Source organism: Labrus mixtus, chromosome 4 (assembly GCF_963584025.1).
Source record: "Labrus mixtus chromosome 4, fLabMix1.1, whole genome shotgun sequence".
In the NCBI taxonomy this organism is placed as follows: Eukaryota; Metazoa; Chordata; class Actinopteri; order Labriformes; family Labridae; genus Labrus; species Labrus mixtus.
In genome coordinates this window covers 31,317,931-31,334,836 of record NC_083615.1, presented here as the reverse complement: position 1 = coordinate 31,334,836, position 16,906 = coordinate 31,317,931, and the positions used below count along the sequence as shown (strand labels likewise).

The 16,906-nt window shown below is 40.5% G+C and overlaps 1 protein-coding gene across 2 annotated transcripts in view; it reads right to left on the bottom strand.

The window, feature by feature from the left end:
• Nucleotides 1-3,107: 3,107 nt before the first annotated feature.
• LOC132973436 (guanine nucleotide-binding protein G(o) subunit alpha) overlaps nucleotides 3,108-16,906 on the bottom strand; it is a 121,568-nt gene continuing 107,769 nt past the window's right edge. The window contains exons 7-8 of one of the 2 annotated variants that reach the window (XM_061036902.1): nucleotides 11,226-11,379; nucleotides 3,108-6,147 (exon numbers count right to left, since the gene is read on the bottom strand). In XM_061036902.1, coding sequence (XP_060892885.1) covers nucleotides 5,960-6,147; nucleotides 11,226-11,379 — 342 coding nt within the window. In that variant the 3' untranslated portion in view covers nucleotides 3,108-5,959. Of the gene's footprint in view, nucleotides 6,148-11,225; nucleotides 11,380-12,199; nucleotides 16,780-16,906 lie in introns of those variants that run through there. The other variant, XR_009673002.1, reaches the window with a different exon arrangement.

The following is a 16,906-nucleotide window of genomic DNA, read 5'->3' as shown; positions in this document are numbered from 1 at the left end:
CTTTGTCCAGGTTATGAAAGATGATCATGGGAATTAATACAGTTATTACACATCACCATGTGAAAAGCTTTCTTTGTAAACATTTTGGCTGATATTTTACTGAATTCTAGTAAAACTCAAGGTTGTGCAAGAGAAAAGAGGCTAATTTTGATAGAGTTTTCTGTGAACAATGTGTCTCTTAATTATAGCAATCCATCCAATCCACAAGCACATTTCAGAACAAAGAATAGTGCCCACAATCTGACCTTACTCATCCCTGAGTTACATCGGCTGCATGGGTAAACCTTTTGTTGTCTACTAATACTAATTAATATTATGAAAGCTTTACTTAAGCTGCCTCTCCAATCAGCAATACAAGTTATGAGAAAATGTCACAAAAAGTGTTTGAGTAGCAGTTACTTCACTAGATATGCTTTGATAAGGAAACCTCCATTAAGAGTCTATTTATCAGATGTTATAAAAACAGCCTGTTAATCTTTATACAATAACCAGAAAGTAGAAGTACTCTTCAGTGTAATGCAGAAGCTGATAAATGCACAAAAAAACCCCAGAGTGCATATTCAGGATGGTGCAAAGCTGAGAAGAAACAATGAGCTTTGTTATCTTGTATCTTGACATTTTTTGGAGGAGAAAATAATCTTTGCTGCAAAGTCCCATGGGTTAGCAGAAACACTTTACAAAGTCATTTGTAAGTGTTTCTCCCTGAGATAATTCATTGTTCTGCCTTGTCCCAGCAGAGGTATCCACCAGCTTTATGCAGTTAGAGCCTGCAAACATGTAGCCTATTGGAAGTGATAAATAGCCGTGTCTTCGTAGAAGTGAGAGTGTGAACCCACAATAAACCTGAAGCTGGTTATATTTCAGCTTTTGTAGTGGACTGACTTTATTTCCTATTGTTCAAGGGGTTTTTATGTTTCTGCTGGCAAGCTTTTCCCGTAAGAGGTGTGATTTTAGTTCCAGTGAGCCTTCTTAAAGGTCATATATCAGACTCCTTTAACAAAGTTTAAATAAGTCTCTGAGCTCCCCAAAACATGTGTGTGAAGTTTCTTGTTCTAAATCCACTCTGCTCCTGTATTTGATCATGTCTATAAACCCCTCTATTTCAGCCCTGCTCAGAACAGGCTGTTTCTGTGTCTGTACCTTTAAATATGTAAATGAGCTGTGTCTGACCACGCCCCCTCTCTGGAAGGGCTTGGATGTACTCGGGCTTTCTCGCTCCATGTCCTATTGTTTACGGTGAGAAGGCAGACTCAGAGGGCAGAACAAACACCTAGCTGTGGGAGTGTCACCCACCTGGGGGAGGGGTTACTGCCCTTTGTGATGTCATGAAGGGAAAATCTCCAAACGGCGAGAGGAAGAGGATGGACTTTTCTTATGATTTGGGGTTTGTAGACAGGCTAAGGACACATTAGTGTTAGAAAAATATGTGAACGGTTATCTTGAATAATATGTGACCTTCACATTTTTTAACACAATGCGCAGCAGTTTAATAGATATATGCACAACGTTTCACTTCCCTCAGTGTTGACTGCAAGAAAATCTCCTTGCTCATGAACAAGGAAAACTCAAGCAAACTTTTGCGTATATGTCAGAAATCAGGGTTACTGTGTGGATATGGATGAAAACTATTTTAATACGGTGATGTTGGAGTCAGACGTTCAGGGCTACTCATATGATTCAGAATGCAGTGTGGAGGAACAAGGGTGTGCAGAGGAGCAAGAGGTGAGGTCACTGCAGCAAAGGGTGAAGTTACACCAGCCATTGAGGAGAGAGGGAAAGAGCTGGCTGGAGCGCTGGTCTGTCCAATAGGGAACAGCCTGGAAGTGTCCTTGGAAGACGTGTTGAAGTATTTGAACTCTTTGGGCTTAAATGAAATGACACAGACCCTTTTCTGGAATTTTTGTTGCTAACTAGCACCAATGTTTTTTCACCTTTCTACTGCATAGACAGTCTATTTGTGTGATCTTCAAGCAGCAAACTTCTCCATTTAAGGGGACATAATATGAAGAATCCACTTCTACAGTGTTTTTGAACATTTATTTGAGTAACCTGAGTGTCTACTGACCCACAAAATGAGAAATAAACCCATCCAGTCCTTTGTTTGTGGTCTGTATAAGTCTTACAACACAGAGAAAAATGTGCTCTCCTTGTGATGTCACAGTGGGATTCTGGTAAAAAAAATCCCCTCCCCCTCCCCTGATATCTCCACCAATGGACTCCACCTCCAGACTAAAACAAAATGTTTGCGCAGTTCCACCATTTTTATTCTCACTACAGAGGAGTGATGTCTACGGGGAAAACTCAGGGGGGGTCATTGTATTTAAAGAGACACACACACCAAAACGGAGCGTTCTGAGAGAGCTGGTTTATACAGGGTCCCAAACCTCCTCTGGTGCTTGATTCATGTTATATTTTGACCAAAGCACAGCACAGATGTTTCATTTAGACCAGAGGGGACTGTTTGAAAAGGTGGAAAAGGGGGGGAATATGTCCTCTTTAAAGCTGATTTATACTTTCTTCACTTATGAAAAAAGATGTGTATGTTTGAAACAATATAACTGTCACTGCCCATATACTCCCACACGTCTTTTACGTTGGGATAGACATTCAATGATGCGTCCACAGTTTTCTGTCCTTGTACCTGGGTGAGGTAACATCATATACATCTTTTCACCATTTTAGTATTCTCCTTTGTTGTGTTTTGCTGGACTGGCTTCAACTATTGGCTACACTGCTGGACACTGACCCCTCGACTTCCAGTGGTATCGCAACGTTTGTTTCCAGAAATCGTGCAGAATTAGGACAAAATGAACGCAGAGAACGAGCAGAAAGCTTAGTCCATATCTCATGTCACCAGGTGTTCTAGCATATGTGACTCAAGCATCTACTTTCAGTCAGCTTACAGATAACACTTGTCATTTGCAGAGATTTCCTACAATCAAGCCCCCTTTTTTAAGCATCCTCTTAAAGCATGCAGATTTAGCATGAATCCTCTCTGAAACGCTAAACGTACTCGGCCTGATTGGATCGTGACACTGCTGTGGAGATCTTCCTGGAAGCGGCTAGACACAGATCATACTGAATGACTGGGAGACGGGACGACCAGGTTGTAGTCATGAAAACAGTGGCTTTTTAATGTAAACACTACATTCGATTGGTTTTTCCAGCACGGACATCCCACATGAAATAACAACCATTCACTAAAGAGGCGTAGAGGAGGAGAGAGAGAAAGAGAGAGAGAAAGAGAGAGAGCGAGAGAGAAAAAAAAGCTGCACAGAAAAAAAGCATTCACTGGATAAAGAACAGAGAAGGTAAAAAAATAAAATCAAAGAAATAATGAAGATAACAGGAACAGAATGCCAAAGGAACAGGTATATCATGTCATTATACACAGCTGTTTTCTCTTTTAAAAAGTAGAAATCAAAATGTCAAGAAAGAGAGGTCTATATAGATAGAGGTAACATAGATTAGGTAATGGAGTTTCCAAATCTACTTATTGTGTGTGTGTGTGTGTGTGTGTGTGTGTGTGTGTGTGTGTGAGTGTGTGTGTTTGTGAGACATGAGAACTGTGCTTTTCATTGTAGACTTGGAAGATGTGTGCCAAACTGAAAAGAGACAGAGAAGAAGAAGAAGAAGAAAGGAGCATGACTTTATACAGCGTTGATGTGTGAACATGCGGCGTCCCTAACTAGCGGACGCAGCGAGAAACGTGCTCTCCCCAAAAAAAGTGTTTATTTTTCTCTCTGAAATAATAAAAAATAGATATTGTTATAATATTATATTTAATCGTTCTGAGTCAGGCTAGAGTGAGGACACGGTTCTAATGCAGGGAAACAGGCAAAACGGTAAAAGGAGATGGGGACGGGGGAACAGTTCAGAGCATCACAACAACATGGGGTCAGTCTGAGATTGCTTGTCGAGCAGGAAACCCCTTTGCAAAACATCTCTATATTTAAAAAAAGGGAGTTATAGAGAAGAAAATGTTTTGTAGCTACAAAGCACAAGAAAGATATTTTTTTTTGTTTGAGAATATTACAGGATCGTCATTGTTGTTGATGTGGTCGTAATATCCACGTTAACTGGTTTTATCAACCATCGCAGGAGGAGTAGTAGATTATTTTTAAAATTCAAATTCTGCATCAGTGTAAGAATCCCAACGTCTAAACTTCTTCTTCCAAGCCTCCCACATGATCTGCCAACCCTTCAAAACGTGGACTTTCTTCTTTTATGTGACCCCACTCCGCCCATTCAGGAACCAATCACCACTCTCCTTCTGTTACTGCTATCTGTCCTCGCAGCTCTTTTTTTTGTTTTTTTTATTCCTTCTTTTTTTTAATTCACCTTTTGCAATTTTTATAACAAGGATTTTTAAAGTTATTATCCCAACAGCATCAGTGTGAAGCTTCTTTTTTTTTTTAAGTTTTATGAGTTAACTGCTCTCTTTATACAAAGGCTTGAGTATCTCATGCTAACTGTGTCAAGGTTTTGGGAGGAGGAGGAGGAGGAGGAGGGGAGGGGATGGGAGGGTTTGAAGAAAAGGGAGAGGACCTTTAACCGTGAGAGAAGGATGCCAGGGCACCATGCAAAAAGAAGGAGAAAAACAGAGAGAGGGACAGATGTGGGTAAGAGAAGAAAAGGAATGGTGGTGGTGTGTAAATAGAGAGAGAGAGAGAGAGAGAGAGAGAGAGAGAGAGAGAGAGAGAGTGAAGGACAGGCGATCAGTCAATAAATAAATGAATAAATTAATCAACCATTATCAGAGCAGGAGTGAGTTTCCTGACATGGAGAATGTTAGTAGGTCTACAGGTTATAACAGTGAGGAAGGTAGAGTTATAACGTGGTGAAGTTGCTTCTAAAAGCGGAGCTATCTACAGTACAGTACCTCTGTTACATGGCACTGATAGGACATTTAGCACATTTCCTATTGGCTCTCAGGTTCCACCATGATTAGCGATTGGCTAACAGCTAAGGCCAGGTTGGGGGAACAGGAAGTCTGTCTTTCTGTCTGTGAAAAATTTAAAGTTGGGATTAAAAAAAAACAAAAGAGACTTATAAAATTGACTACAAACATTTTGAATGTCTCCACTAATGTAAACAAAAGAGTCATGTTAAAATCACTGGTGTCAGTTTCAGCAGGTCTCAAAAGGTTTTTTTTTTTTTTTTTTTAAAGGTTTTCACCGACCTGTCTTGTTTTTTTTTTTTTTTAGTGCTATCGACATTTTAACATTTCTGCCAAAATTAATACATAATCACTACTTTAGCAAAAAAATAACAAACAACATAATACACAAAAAAGGTGTCAAGGTGAGGCAAAATGTGAATAAAAATCAGTGTACAGACTGATACTCATGTAATAAATATACACACGATCAACAAAAATAAAACAGAAGTCATATTCATAGATATAATAATTAAAAAAAAATCAGCAAAAAAGAAAAAGGTACAGGTTTTTGTTAACAACAAAAAGACACGGCTGAGAAAGCAAAAGAGAGGAGAACAGGAGGCTTTCATTGACTTTGTTCAAGAAGTTTCCAAAGGCTGCAGGGTTTCATGTTTTCTACTCAAACAGATCTGTTTGATCGGCAGCGCCAAAGAACATCAGGAGGAGAAGTCGGAGCGAGAGAAGAAGAGACAAGAACTAAAAACATTATATATATATATTTATATATACGTATGCCTATTTTTTTTTTAAATTATCCTCATTATTAATATGTACCTAGTTGCATTTTTCTTTCTTTTTTTCTTTAAATAATCAGCAGAATCATCATCGTCATCATCACCATCATCATTTCCACAGCAGTGTCAAAGGAACAGGGGCGAGGAGGAGGAGGAGGAGGAGGAGGGGGGGGCAGGAAGGGAGAGAGAGAGAGAGAGAGAGAGAGAGAGAGAGAGAGAGAGAGAGAGAGAGGAGGGGGACAAAGGAGGGGGGGGGAGGACATTACAGGGTGTGTGGGCGTGCTCAGTACAAGCCACACCCTCGGAGGTTGTTGGCGATGATGATGTCGGTCACGGCGTCAAACACCACCTGGATGTTTCCTGTATCCGTGGCGCATGTCAAGTGACAGTAGATTTCCTTGTTTGGAGAGCGGTTCTTGCTCTCAAACTGTGCTTGGATGTAGGATGCGGCGTCCTCGTAGGTGTTGGGTCCTGCACAGGGGGAGCGGAGAGATGCAAAGATGAATTTTCAAACAAAACATTTTCAAAATGGTGGCTCCCTGAATTTTAAAAAGGGGGTCGACTGCTGGGAATTGAGAGGCAGATACTCCCCTGGTGTTCTCCATTTGAAAAAATCTGCTCCTGTTTCTGAGCCCGGAGGGATTCATGGCGTGTGTGTCTCTGGGATGCATCCTCTGTTTTTTTATGCATCCTGAATATTTTGTACTGAAACGTTGATGAGTTACCAACCCTCATAAGCACATCACTGTCATGACTTTATTCTAAATTATAATTAATCACTGACGGTATTTACCAGCCACAGGAGGGCCAGGAAAAGATTCATTAATTGAAGGTTTTTAGCAACGAGGAAGTGTTGTCAACTATGTGATTTGTTCTCATCATGTAGATTGACATTTGCTGCTTTTGACAAATGTTCCTGCTGAAATGTTTGAAAATATCTGACAAACACTATGTTCATCATGAAACACTGACGGAGCGGGGGGGAAATAACTGTTCAACAGTCTGACATTGGATAGGTTTACATCTCTTGGATCAGCCGTTCATCTTACTGTTCTACTTCCTATGTTGACTGGTCAGACTGTGTTGGTCTTTAAGTGAAGGTATAATATGAAACATTTTAATAATGAATACACCAGAAACCAAATATATCATAATAACTAAATGTTGTTGAAGAAAACAGAAGAAAGTCTATAACAACAATATTCTCTGAGAGTCACTCTGTGAGGTAAGAGAGGACGTGACGCTGGAGCAGGAAAATGAAGGAACATGTCGCATAGACTTACTGTGATTATCAGCAGTTTGCTGAAAACGGTAAAGTATGAGAGACAGAGATGATAAGGATTTACTTAAAAGAGCTGCATGTGTGAAGAGGGCAGGAGACAGCTCTCTCTTTCCATCTCCTCTGTCTCCCCTTCTTGGCTGACCAAGCGTGACACTCTCCTGCTCTCTGGCTTTAAATCCCTCCTTCTTACTGTCACGGCTACATCTGACTCTCACCTCAACATGGAGACCTCTGTGTGCCTTTTTTTCTCTCCCCCTACTCCTCCTCTTCTTCTTCCTCAGCCTCTCAGAGCATCCCTCTCTTCATCACTATGTCCTCTTACTCTTTCTCCTCTTCCATTCTTAACACAAGCAAGTAACCTGATTTTGAATATTTTGTTTTAGCAGTAGCATAACAGAATGAGACTCTGCAAAATTTGTGATTTAAGAGAGGCTGTTTGGCTCTAGTGATGTTTGCTTGAGAAATTGCACAGGAGGCCGTAATCCACAAAAAAAAGCAGTGTATTTATTCAACAAAATTGCCTAAAAAGAGCAAGAAAAAAATAACATCTCGTAAATTAACAGTCTAAATCCACTGTAAGAAACACAGGCTCACAGCAAGCTGCTACAAGCAACAGTTTCCACCCGTCAAGTCGGGTCATGTTTAGATCTTACACTATCCCTTTCCTCCTTTGTGCACATCCTCCTCACTCCAAGACGCTCTTCACATTGGCTTCCACACGTCCCGATTTCTGCATCAATACTCGTCTCTTCTGTTTGAATGTCCTGCTCGATATGAGGCTCTACTGTTTCTGTCTGTTGACAATTATCACTCATCCTGTTGGATGTTTCCCCATTAAGTGTACAGATTCTCAGCCCGCTTACTATTACCTGCTCTTTGCCTTTTATTTCCCCTGTTCCTGTATTGTGTGTAAATGCCTTCCTTTGGTTTCATTATCCCTGTTCTGTTGCGACAGCTGATTTACTTCCTTCCACACTGCCCTCTGATTTGAATCATCTAACACTGGCTTCAAAATCTCCCCTCTTTACTCCCTCCTTCACCAACTCGTCTGCCCTCTCATTCCTCACCATGCCTAAATGTGCTGGTGCCTTTCCCTCAATGTTTGTTGCTGAGCCTCCTTTTATACCTCTCTTAGCCCCGCCCTTATTGGAGCAAACCATTAAAGTGGGGTATAAGGGAAACCAGAGAAAGCAATTCTACATGAAACAATAGTAAGACAGGAAACAGCAACATGGCATAGCAATATCTTAAGGTGGAGAGAAACCCCCTACCTACTGGAGGCTCCGCTCTGTGTCTAACAAGGCGGCCCCTCTCTCTTCCATAATTACTCTGCTGGCTGCAGGAAATGTCGGGAATGTGTGGGCGAAAAAGTTTTGGAGGAAACTATCTCTCCTGCTAACTTCTGATGATTAAAACTGACCCAATGCTGTCAACATCTGGTTTGATTAAAAGTGCAGGATTTCCAAGTGACAATAGCAGTTATGGAGATCACATACCGGTCTGACTGCTGCTGTTTGCTCACACTTTGTTACATTTTAATGACTGGTCCTCTTGTCACTCTTTTTCTTTCATCACCTCAGACTCAACATCAGCATCAGTTTAAGTTTCAGCATCTTTACATCAGCTCTCAGACAGGTTAGGAATGTATCCGAGGGTTATTAAGATTAAATATGAAAGTTAGACATTACTAAAAGCTGCTTAGAAAAATGCTTCTTTCAGGTATGATATGTGACTTTGTGAGTAGATGTTGCAGCTGTTACTGCCACTGAACTCCATTCAGATACGCAGACCAAAGTGGATTAGGTTCTTATTTCGTGAAGTATTTTATTCCAAAAAAGTCTTATCTTCAGTTCGGAAAGTCTCTTGGTTCTCCTTGATTTGTATTCTAGTACTGAAACTTCACCATTATGCCTCTACTTACTACCAGCGTCCCTGAGTGGGCGGGGCCATCTCTCTTCCCCCAGGTGGGGGCAGGGCTAAGCTGAAGAAAGCACCGGTCTTAGCTTAAAACATCCAATCCTGTTAGCTTCACTTTTGTTGGTAGATTTGATTTTTTTTCCGAAATTTTTTATTTCATATACGTCTGTGTGAACTTGTTTCTCTCAGCACATAATCGGTATTGTAAAGAATCCTTTGTCTTCACTTTGGCGCCCACTGAAGGTCTCTGAGTGCTACTGCACAGTCGTAAAACACAAGGTGCTGTAAACGCCTTCCCCTCATCCTTAAAGTACCCTTGTTTACAAGCAGAACGTCTCACAACATCTTTACGGGAGTTAGAAAAGACACTGTGAAAAGCTAAAGAACCTTCCAGCTGATGAGGTTCAGTGATGGTTCCAGGTTTTGAGCTGAAATGACTCTGCTAGATTTTACAGCCCGTTGTTTGCAAACTGTTTGCATGTAGAGTAAAATCCTGATTATAAGTCTCACCGGTATATAAGACGCAGTTCCCAGAAAGAAAAAAAAGGTTAAACTGTCATCCTGTGTGATGATTTCTATTGTGTTCAGTGAAGTCTACAACGTGCAGTTTGTGTACAGCTGTGTTGCTCTTTTCGTAACGTCTGTTTTCTCTTTCGGGAGTTTGCACTCCTACTAGCTACAGTACGGTAGTTGAGCTCTCAGCCTGCAGGGAAAAGTCTGTGAGTCGCACTGCCCGACTCTAACTTTAATATACTTTACTTTAACATCATAACAATATGCCACTGTTTGCTTTATATGCATGAGGGTGTTAGAAAAGATGTTAAAACTAACACTGCCAGCCTATATGTATCCCAGCACAGCTTGCAATCAGCTTGCAATACAAAATGAATCAGGAATCGCTTCACCTTGCGTGCAGTGCGTGATGGTAGCGCCTTCAGACGCGGTTATGACGGCGCGTGTGTCAGCATTTTATACTGGTGTATTGGTCGCACTGGTGTAGAAGACGCAGCAAACTTTATAGCTCAAAAAATACTGTAGGTACCGGATGTTATGGTATGTGTATTCAGCTGTTACCTTGATGTCTACAGTATGGGACTATAGAGAACAAACCATATGACATATTTTTGTAGGCCAACCCGGAAGTAGCGACGCCATGGGGTCTAAGGAGAATTCTCCTATGGGATGTTTTCATTGGATTTTGGATCATTGCAGAAAATAATCTCTGTGGCAAACACATGTTTCTGAAGCGTAGGCGTTTTGTTCATCAGGATAATCTTCACTGAAGAACATCATTTTTATGATGTTTGAAGAGTTAATGCGGCCGACAGAAGTAAAAAGCTAACGTTATGCTAAAGCTAACTACACCACGGTCAGATGATTGTGACGTCATTAGCGTTATGCTTCAGACGATCTTTGATAAACTAATCCATGTAGTTTAATAAATAGTTTATTAACTTAATATTCACCTTAACCTAAAGATTAAACCTACAGGAGACATCTCCGACTAGTGAGAGAGTTCCCGGCCTCTGTGTCCGGTGTGATGACGTTTAATGTCCCCGACAACCACTGTAGTCACATTTAGCCACTTGTTAGCAACCGCCTTTTTAAAGACGTGTAAAAACTTCAAACTTCACAAGTGGAGGTATTACCTAACGTAGTTTATGTGGTCTAACAAAACACCAACATCTCTTCAGCTTGTGTTAACCACAGACCTTACTTCAGGAGTCTAACCACAAACACATTCAAAATCCCCGTTGACTTTTAGACGTTAGACCCCATGGCGCTAACATGCTAACTTACTTCAGGGTTTTAGGACTAATTCCTGTGGCGGTTCCGAACTTATAAAGCCAACGTGAAGATGGACAAGGAAAGAGACAACTTTAAGCTAAGCTTAGCAAACTGTTGTCTTCTGTCTTTTCAGCTCCTGTTCAAGAAGACGGTAAGTATGCCAAAATGTCCAAACATGTCAAAAACTAGTCCTTTTTCAAATAAGCTGGAGGAGCATTTTCCACACTGACTTTAACTCAACTCGTGGTCGTGTTTGGAAGACGTCTGCAGGTGAACCAGCTCGTTTATATCTTTCTTCATGAAGTGGATGAAGCTAAAACAGTCCTGCATGTTTCTTGTTTCACAGCCTAACAAGCCGATCAGTGGATTTATGGTTCACTTGGCTCTTTCTCTGTCCTGTGTAATTGGATTCAGATTCACTGTTTCATAGCTTATTTTCTTTCTCGAAGAAAAATCGATGTTGTTCTCCTTGTCAAGTTTTGTTGCACCTTCCGTATTTTGGAGAGCTGCTATTTCACACCTATACACTCATAACAACAAACAGGATGTTACTTTTTATTACCTGTGTATTCAGGGAAGCAGATGCTCAGTGCAGACTTCTTGATCTTCTCGGCAAACAGATCCTTTTTGTTGAGGAAGAGGATGATGGAGGTGTCGATGAAGAACTTGTTGTTGCAGATGGAGTCGAAGAGCATCAGAGACTCGTGCATGCGATTCTGCAGCAGAGGAGGGGAATGAACGAGGGAGAAAGAAACGGATGGGGAAGTATAGACGACAAAGAGTGCAAAAAAAAGACAAAATGGGGTTACATAAGATGAGGGAAACATGAAGGGAGCAGAGGAGGTTTGAACAGAGAGGACAGGAGAGAGATGATAGGGAGGGCATATGGAGAAGATCAGTGACAGACAGGGAGACAAAGTGAAATGAAAGAGAGGAGAAGAAGAAAGAAGGGAAAAGTTGGAGTTAACACACATTAATTACTTTTACAATGTGACAAAGTCTGGAAGAAACCTGAGGAGAGATTATCACTGTTATGGCCAACCTTGAGTTTAAACTTGACATAAATGAGCCGAAAAGTTTCACAGATAAAGACGGAGAGAAATAAAAAAACAGACCCGCTGCCTCTCGTTTTAATTAAAAATTTACTCAGAGGGAAAGGACCGAAGACAGGCGAGATAGAGACACTGGAAGGGTGTGGGGGGGTTGGGGGGGGCGAGGTAAAACTTTTTTTATTGCGTGTGCATCTTTAATTACATTACATTGTGGATGCATAATATCCAATGACAAGGATATCGACCCAGGAGTGATTATCTCTTACTCACACACAAACGTGTACACATGGACGTACACACACGATGACAAGATACAGCTGCAGTGTTCATTTAGAAAGCTGGCCTGGTCAGGAAATGTCTGTACAAAAGTGTTCATAATCACCAAGTGCCATGGAAGCAGAAAAAAAATAAAAACTATTTTCATTCACATATTCTTTACACACACACGCACACACGAGGTCAGGAAATAATCATGGGGCTCAAGTTACTCACGTGGTGCTTTATTGACATTTCTCTCAGGTATAAATACAACTTTCAATAAATTATTACAGCAGTGAGGGAGATACAGCCGACGCATCTTACTTACAGTGCTCAGTAAAATACAACACACACACACACACACACACACACACACACACACACACACACACACACACACACATATGGACAAAAAACACAAAAAGAAAACATGTTTTGGATTTTGCTGCAGGTGTCTGTACAACACCTGTCTGTAACTTTAAGAGAGGGGTTAAATGGTGTGGGCAACAGAGAGTTGAGGGCTGAGAGAAGGTCTACAAGTTATATTCTGCCTCCTTTTTCTGTACAAGCTCATTAGGTTTATTTACCCTGCAGCAGCTATCTGAATCCTCTACAGTACAGCAGAAGAACAGGATGTCCCTGGTTGTGAGGAAGCTGAAATGCTTCTTTTATTTAACATTAGGGTTGATGGAAAGCTGAGCACACAGTAAGATAAACAAAAAGCATTTACAGGAAATCTTTTCTTTTTAAAGGCAAATACAAAACAGCAAAAAGACACAACAGGAGCTCGTTTATATCTTACATGGAAAACATTTGGTACTCCATTTGGGATCAATGTCAAAGTAAAGAAAAACTCGTAATCTTTGTGCTATTGTTGGTTTTCAGAAATTGTTTATTTTTTACCAAGCATCCAATTGGTACGGGGTGCCAACATTTCTTTTGTGGAACCACCTGCCGCCCAGAATAACCAGGAACCTGAATGAACCTCTGATTGCATCATTCACATCAGAGCCAGCCGCCACAAAAAAAGAACAAACTAACATAAAACTGTATTATTCATAAGCCCCTCTCTGTAGCGTGGCCAAATAACCCAGCGATACAAAAACAACGGAGAGAAAGACATAAAGAGAGAGAGGACCAAAACGGTTACAGCGAGGGATAGCCAACACATTATATTCCTCTATGACTACGTCTTATTCACTTTAGGGGTTTGGCTTCAGTGATCAAATAAACTACATGAACACAAGTAAGAATGAACTGCACCATGATGCATATACTATATACTTAAATGTGCAACTAATAAAAATAACCGATAGCTAACTGTGAACAAATGAACAAAATACTTCTTTTTTTTTTCCGTCATCAATTGTTGACACTGTTCTCAAGTTGTCATTTTTGTTTCCCTGAAACACCTCGCAAACATAACAACCTCGGCAACTCAGGTACCAATGAAATTTCCCAATTTCCCACACTCATAAAGACGATTTTGCAGAGCCATGTGCTTGTTACTGGTAATTCAGTAACTACGATATTTCGGAGGAGCACATGAAGGCAGCAATAGACCCAAAGGCCTGTGGTACCAACACATCTATGTACACTGCGTTTACTTATTGCCCTGTTTGTGACCATGCTAACTAGCTAGCTAAATGACAGACAGCTAGCTACGTTAGCTCTTAGCCTCTATCGTCTTAATGACTATTTAATGACGGCAATGTGTGGGTTAGCCAGTTTGTCAACGGTTAGCTGAACATCCACTTCCTCATTCAAAGTGTCGTCTTTTAACTAGCCGTACAAGTAGCCACCTAGCATCTCTAAAGAAGTGTAAACACAATGTTGGGAATACAATTTCATTCTGAAAGAGTGAATAGTTATGAGGAACTTTTTAACAACAGCCACAGCAGGCACAACGTTCATGGGCTTAAAGATGACTTCAATACTTTACAACATTGTAGGCCAAAAGTTTGGGAACATACTCCATCATTTCTTAAAGGTGCACTATGGAGTTTTGGTAGAAAAAATGTGAAAGTTGGAGAAGTGTACATATTATGTGGTATATGTTCATAACTCTACACACAAACTGACCTCAGAGGAACATCTGGTCCCTGGAACACAGTTTGAAGATAAAATGCTACGCGAGAAGCTATGGTGGGGGGTCCGCAACAGTGAAAGTGTAACTCTCCTGGTAACTTTTTAGCTCCAAACAGTGTTCCAGGGAACAATTTTTTTCCTTTGAGTAAAGTTTGTGTAATCATTTCAGAAAATATAACAGAATTGTTTCACTTCTCCAACTTTCAAATTTCACTACCAAAGCTCCATAATGCACCTTTAAGGTAACTTAACCTTGTATCGGATGAGATCAGTAGAAATAGAAATTTGTTTATAAAAAAAGGAAGTAATAGTCCTTTAAATGAACATCCCTTCTTATACAGTGCTATATTAAAGTTGATTTTGAATACATTGAGGTCTAATTAATCAAAACATGTATCTGATATGACTTGATTTAGTATTTCATCTAAAGAATCTGTAAAGCAGCAAGAAGGAGAACGTCCCCCCTCTGTACGCTGCCTGAGGTGGACACAGGGATGTAAGACGTCGAGGAGAAAAAGCTGGAACATTATGCTTCCTGTGCCACCCTGAGGGCAAACATGAATGTGGGCATTTTCCTTTCATCCCTATGTGAACTGGAGCAAACTAAAACACTGTGGATGGAATTTTCACCAGCTCAACGCATGTGTACTGCTGGCTGCTCTTCAGGCTTTCAAGCATACATCCTGGGACATGTACTGTATGTAGTATGTATTCAATCTAACAATGAAGGCAAGGAGTGTCTTTTTTTTATAATTAAAACAGCCATGTCTCATCCAGTGTTCTGCTCTGTATCAAGCAATGGTAGCTCTGAACTAAATTATTCACATAAGAAATGCTGATTCAAACACTTGAACACTCTTAGGGAGGAACAAGCAAACAAAAACTGTTTTTAACTAGGACATGATTCCAGAGCAGTGTGAATGTTAAAAACAGTGTGAACTGATTGTTTAATGTTTTCAACATGGCAACGTGACATATTAGTTTGGCAACTATACAATTTACAAACAGGTTTATATCACTGAGTATGATGTGCATTAAGGAGGGTAAAGCTACAATGGAGAGTGGCAACTGAGAATTTAGGAGGTGAGTAACTGGAAGTAATGCACTTCCTGAAACCATCCTCGAGTCAATGGTGAGTCAGGCTATTTATTGAGTGGAAGCTTTCAGAATCAGGCTTCCTGTTTGGTAGGAGAACCGATCGATTTGAGTATTTTTGGTTGAATTTGGTCTTTTTACATTTTTTTTGGCACCAGCAGGAGGTGTTGTGACATTTTGAAATCCCAAGTGTTTGTATCATCAGTGCGTGCGAGTGCTTCTGTCTGCAGGTGTGTGTGTTGAGGGTGTGTTTATGTGGAAAGGCTGCACAGGTGTGTTCTGGGTGATGAATACACTGATACCAACTCCACCACAGCACCCCCCTTAGGAGGCGGTTGAACTTCAAACAACAACACATGTACATGTTCATTAGCATGAATACATTTACACAAGCATCTGCAGACAGGTGCAACGCAAAAAGAATCAATAGTATTTAAAAAAAAAAAAAAAAAACAGTTGATGCTTTTTGATTTACTCTTTTATGGTATAAAAAAGCAAGTCAGAACACGTTGGTGCACACGCTCAAGTCAACTCTTTATAGACACAAGTGTAGGAACCCACACACATTAAGTAATAAGGCAAATGAAAAAACAAAAGGTAAATGCAAACAAAGCCACTCTCTGTCTCTGTGGCAGAAGTCACATGAATGAATGCTCCTATATGACTCCAATCTGTTTTTATTTTTATGACAGTGTGAACAACACAAGTCACATGGAAACTGATCTTTTCAAATCAGATTCAGGCCACGTTCATATGTGGACCCAAATCGAAGACAGATTGGATATTTTTCCAATGTGACCTCAGTCTGAACAGCGAGGTCACTCGCTGGCAGCACAGGAGGAAGAGGCGGGGCTTACATGACAAACTGTGCTCAACACACCCAGGTTTTCACTATCATGGACCAGTCTCATATTTGACAAACTCAGAGCAAATTGATATAAAAAAAAGCCAACAAGACGGTTAACATATTAGCTGTGAGGAATGTAGGATAACTGAGAAAAATTAAGGCTTCTAATGTCCCTGAGAGCACAAAGTGAATATAATAACCCCTGTTTCTCTCCTTAAATGAGTTATCTATCATGTGCATGGCATGTCTGAATGTTTAAGAGGTTATATTTCAGCTGCAGCCTGAAAGTATACGGAGCGGTGTGTGGCTTATATGAATATGAAAATGTATTTCAAAGCATCGCGTACGCTTAGTTTGATATCCTATACGTACAAAAAGTCTTCAGGCTTCAGTGCTTTATTTAGTCTCTGTTGTAGGATGAAAACTGTAAAGCATGAATAATATATTTCACCATCATACATTTTAAATGAACAATAATATCAGGGAACACAGTGTGTGTGTGTGTGTGTGTGTGTGTGTGTGTGTGTGTGTGTGTGTGTGTGTGTGTCGGTCTCTCTCCCCCCTCCCCTCTCATGATCAGCTCACAGAGCTCTGTGATCAAGGGATCTGATTGGTCAGTTAGCTGAGTTTCATACAGGATGATGTCTTATTTTTAACATGATCCTGAACATAACCTGCAGCGGAGCAGGTTATATGTTGCTAAGCATACGTTACCATGGTGACAGAGTTAACCATGAAGTTACCTCGATAACTGTAAAGGATGTCACTATGTTCTCCTGCAGGGGGTCCTGATCATCATTTATGTCTATTATGAAACTGTCTCTCTTTAAACCGTGTTGCTGCTTGTGATGTGTTTGTTCTTTTGTGCGTATGGGTCAGTTCAAGAGAAGTTGGCAAATACAG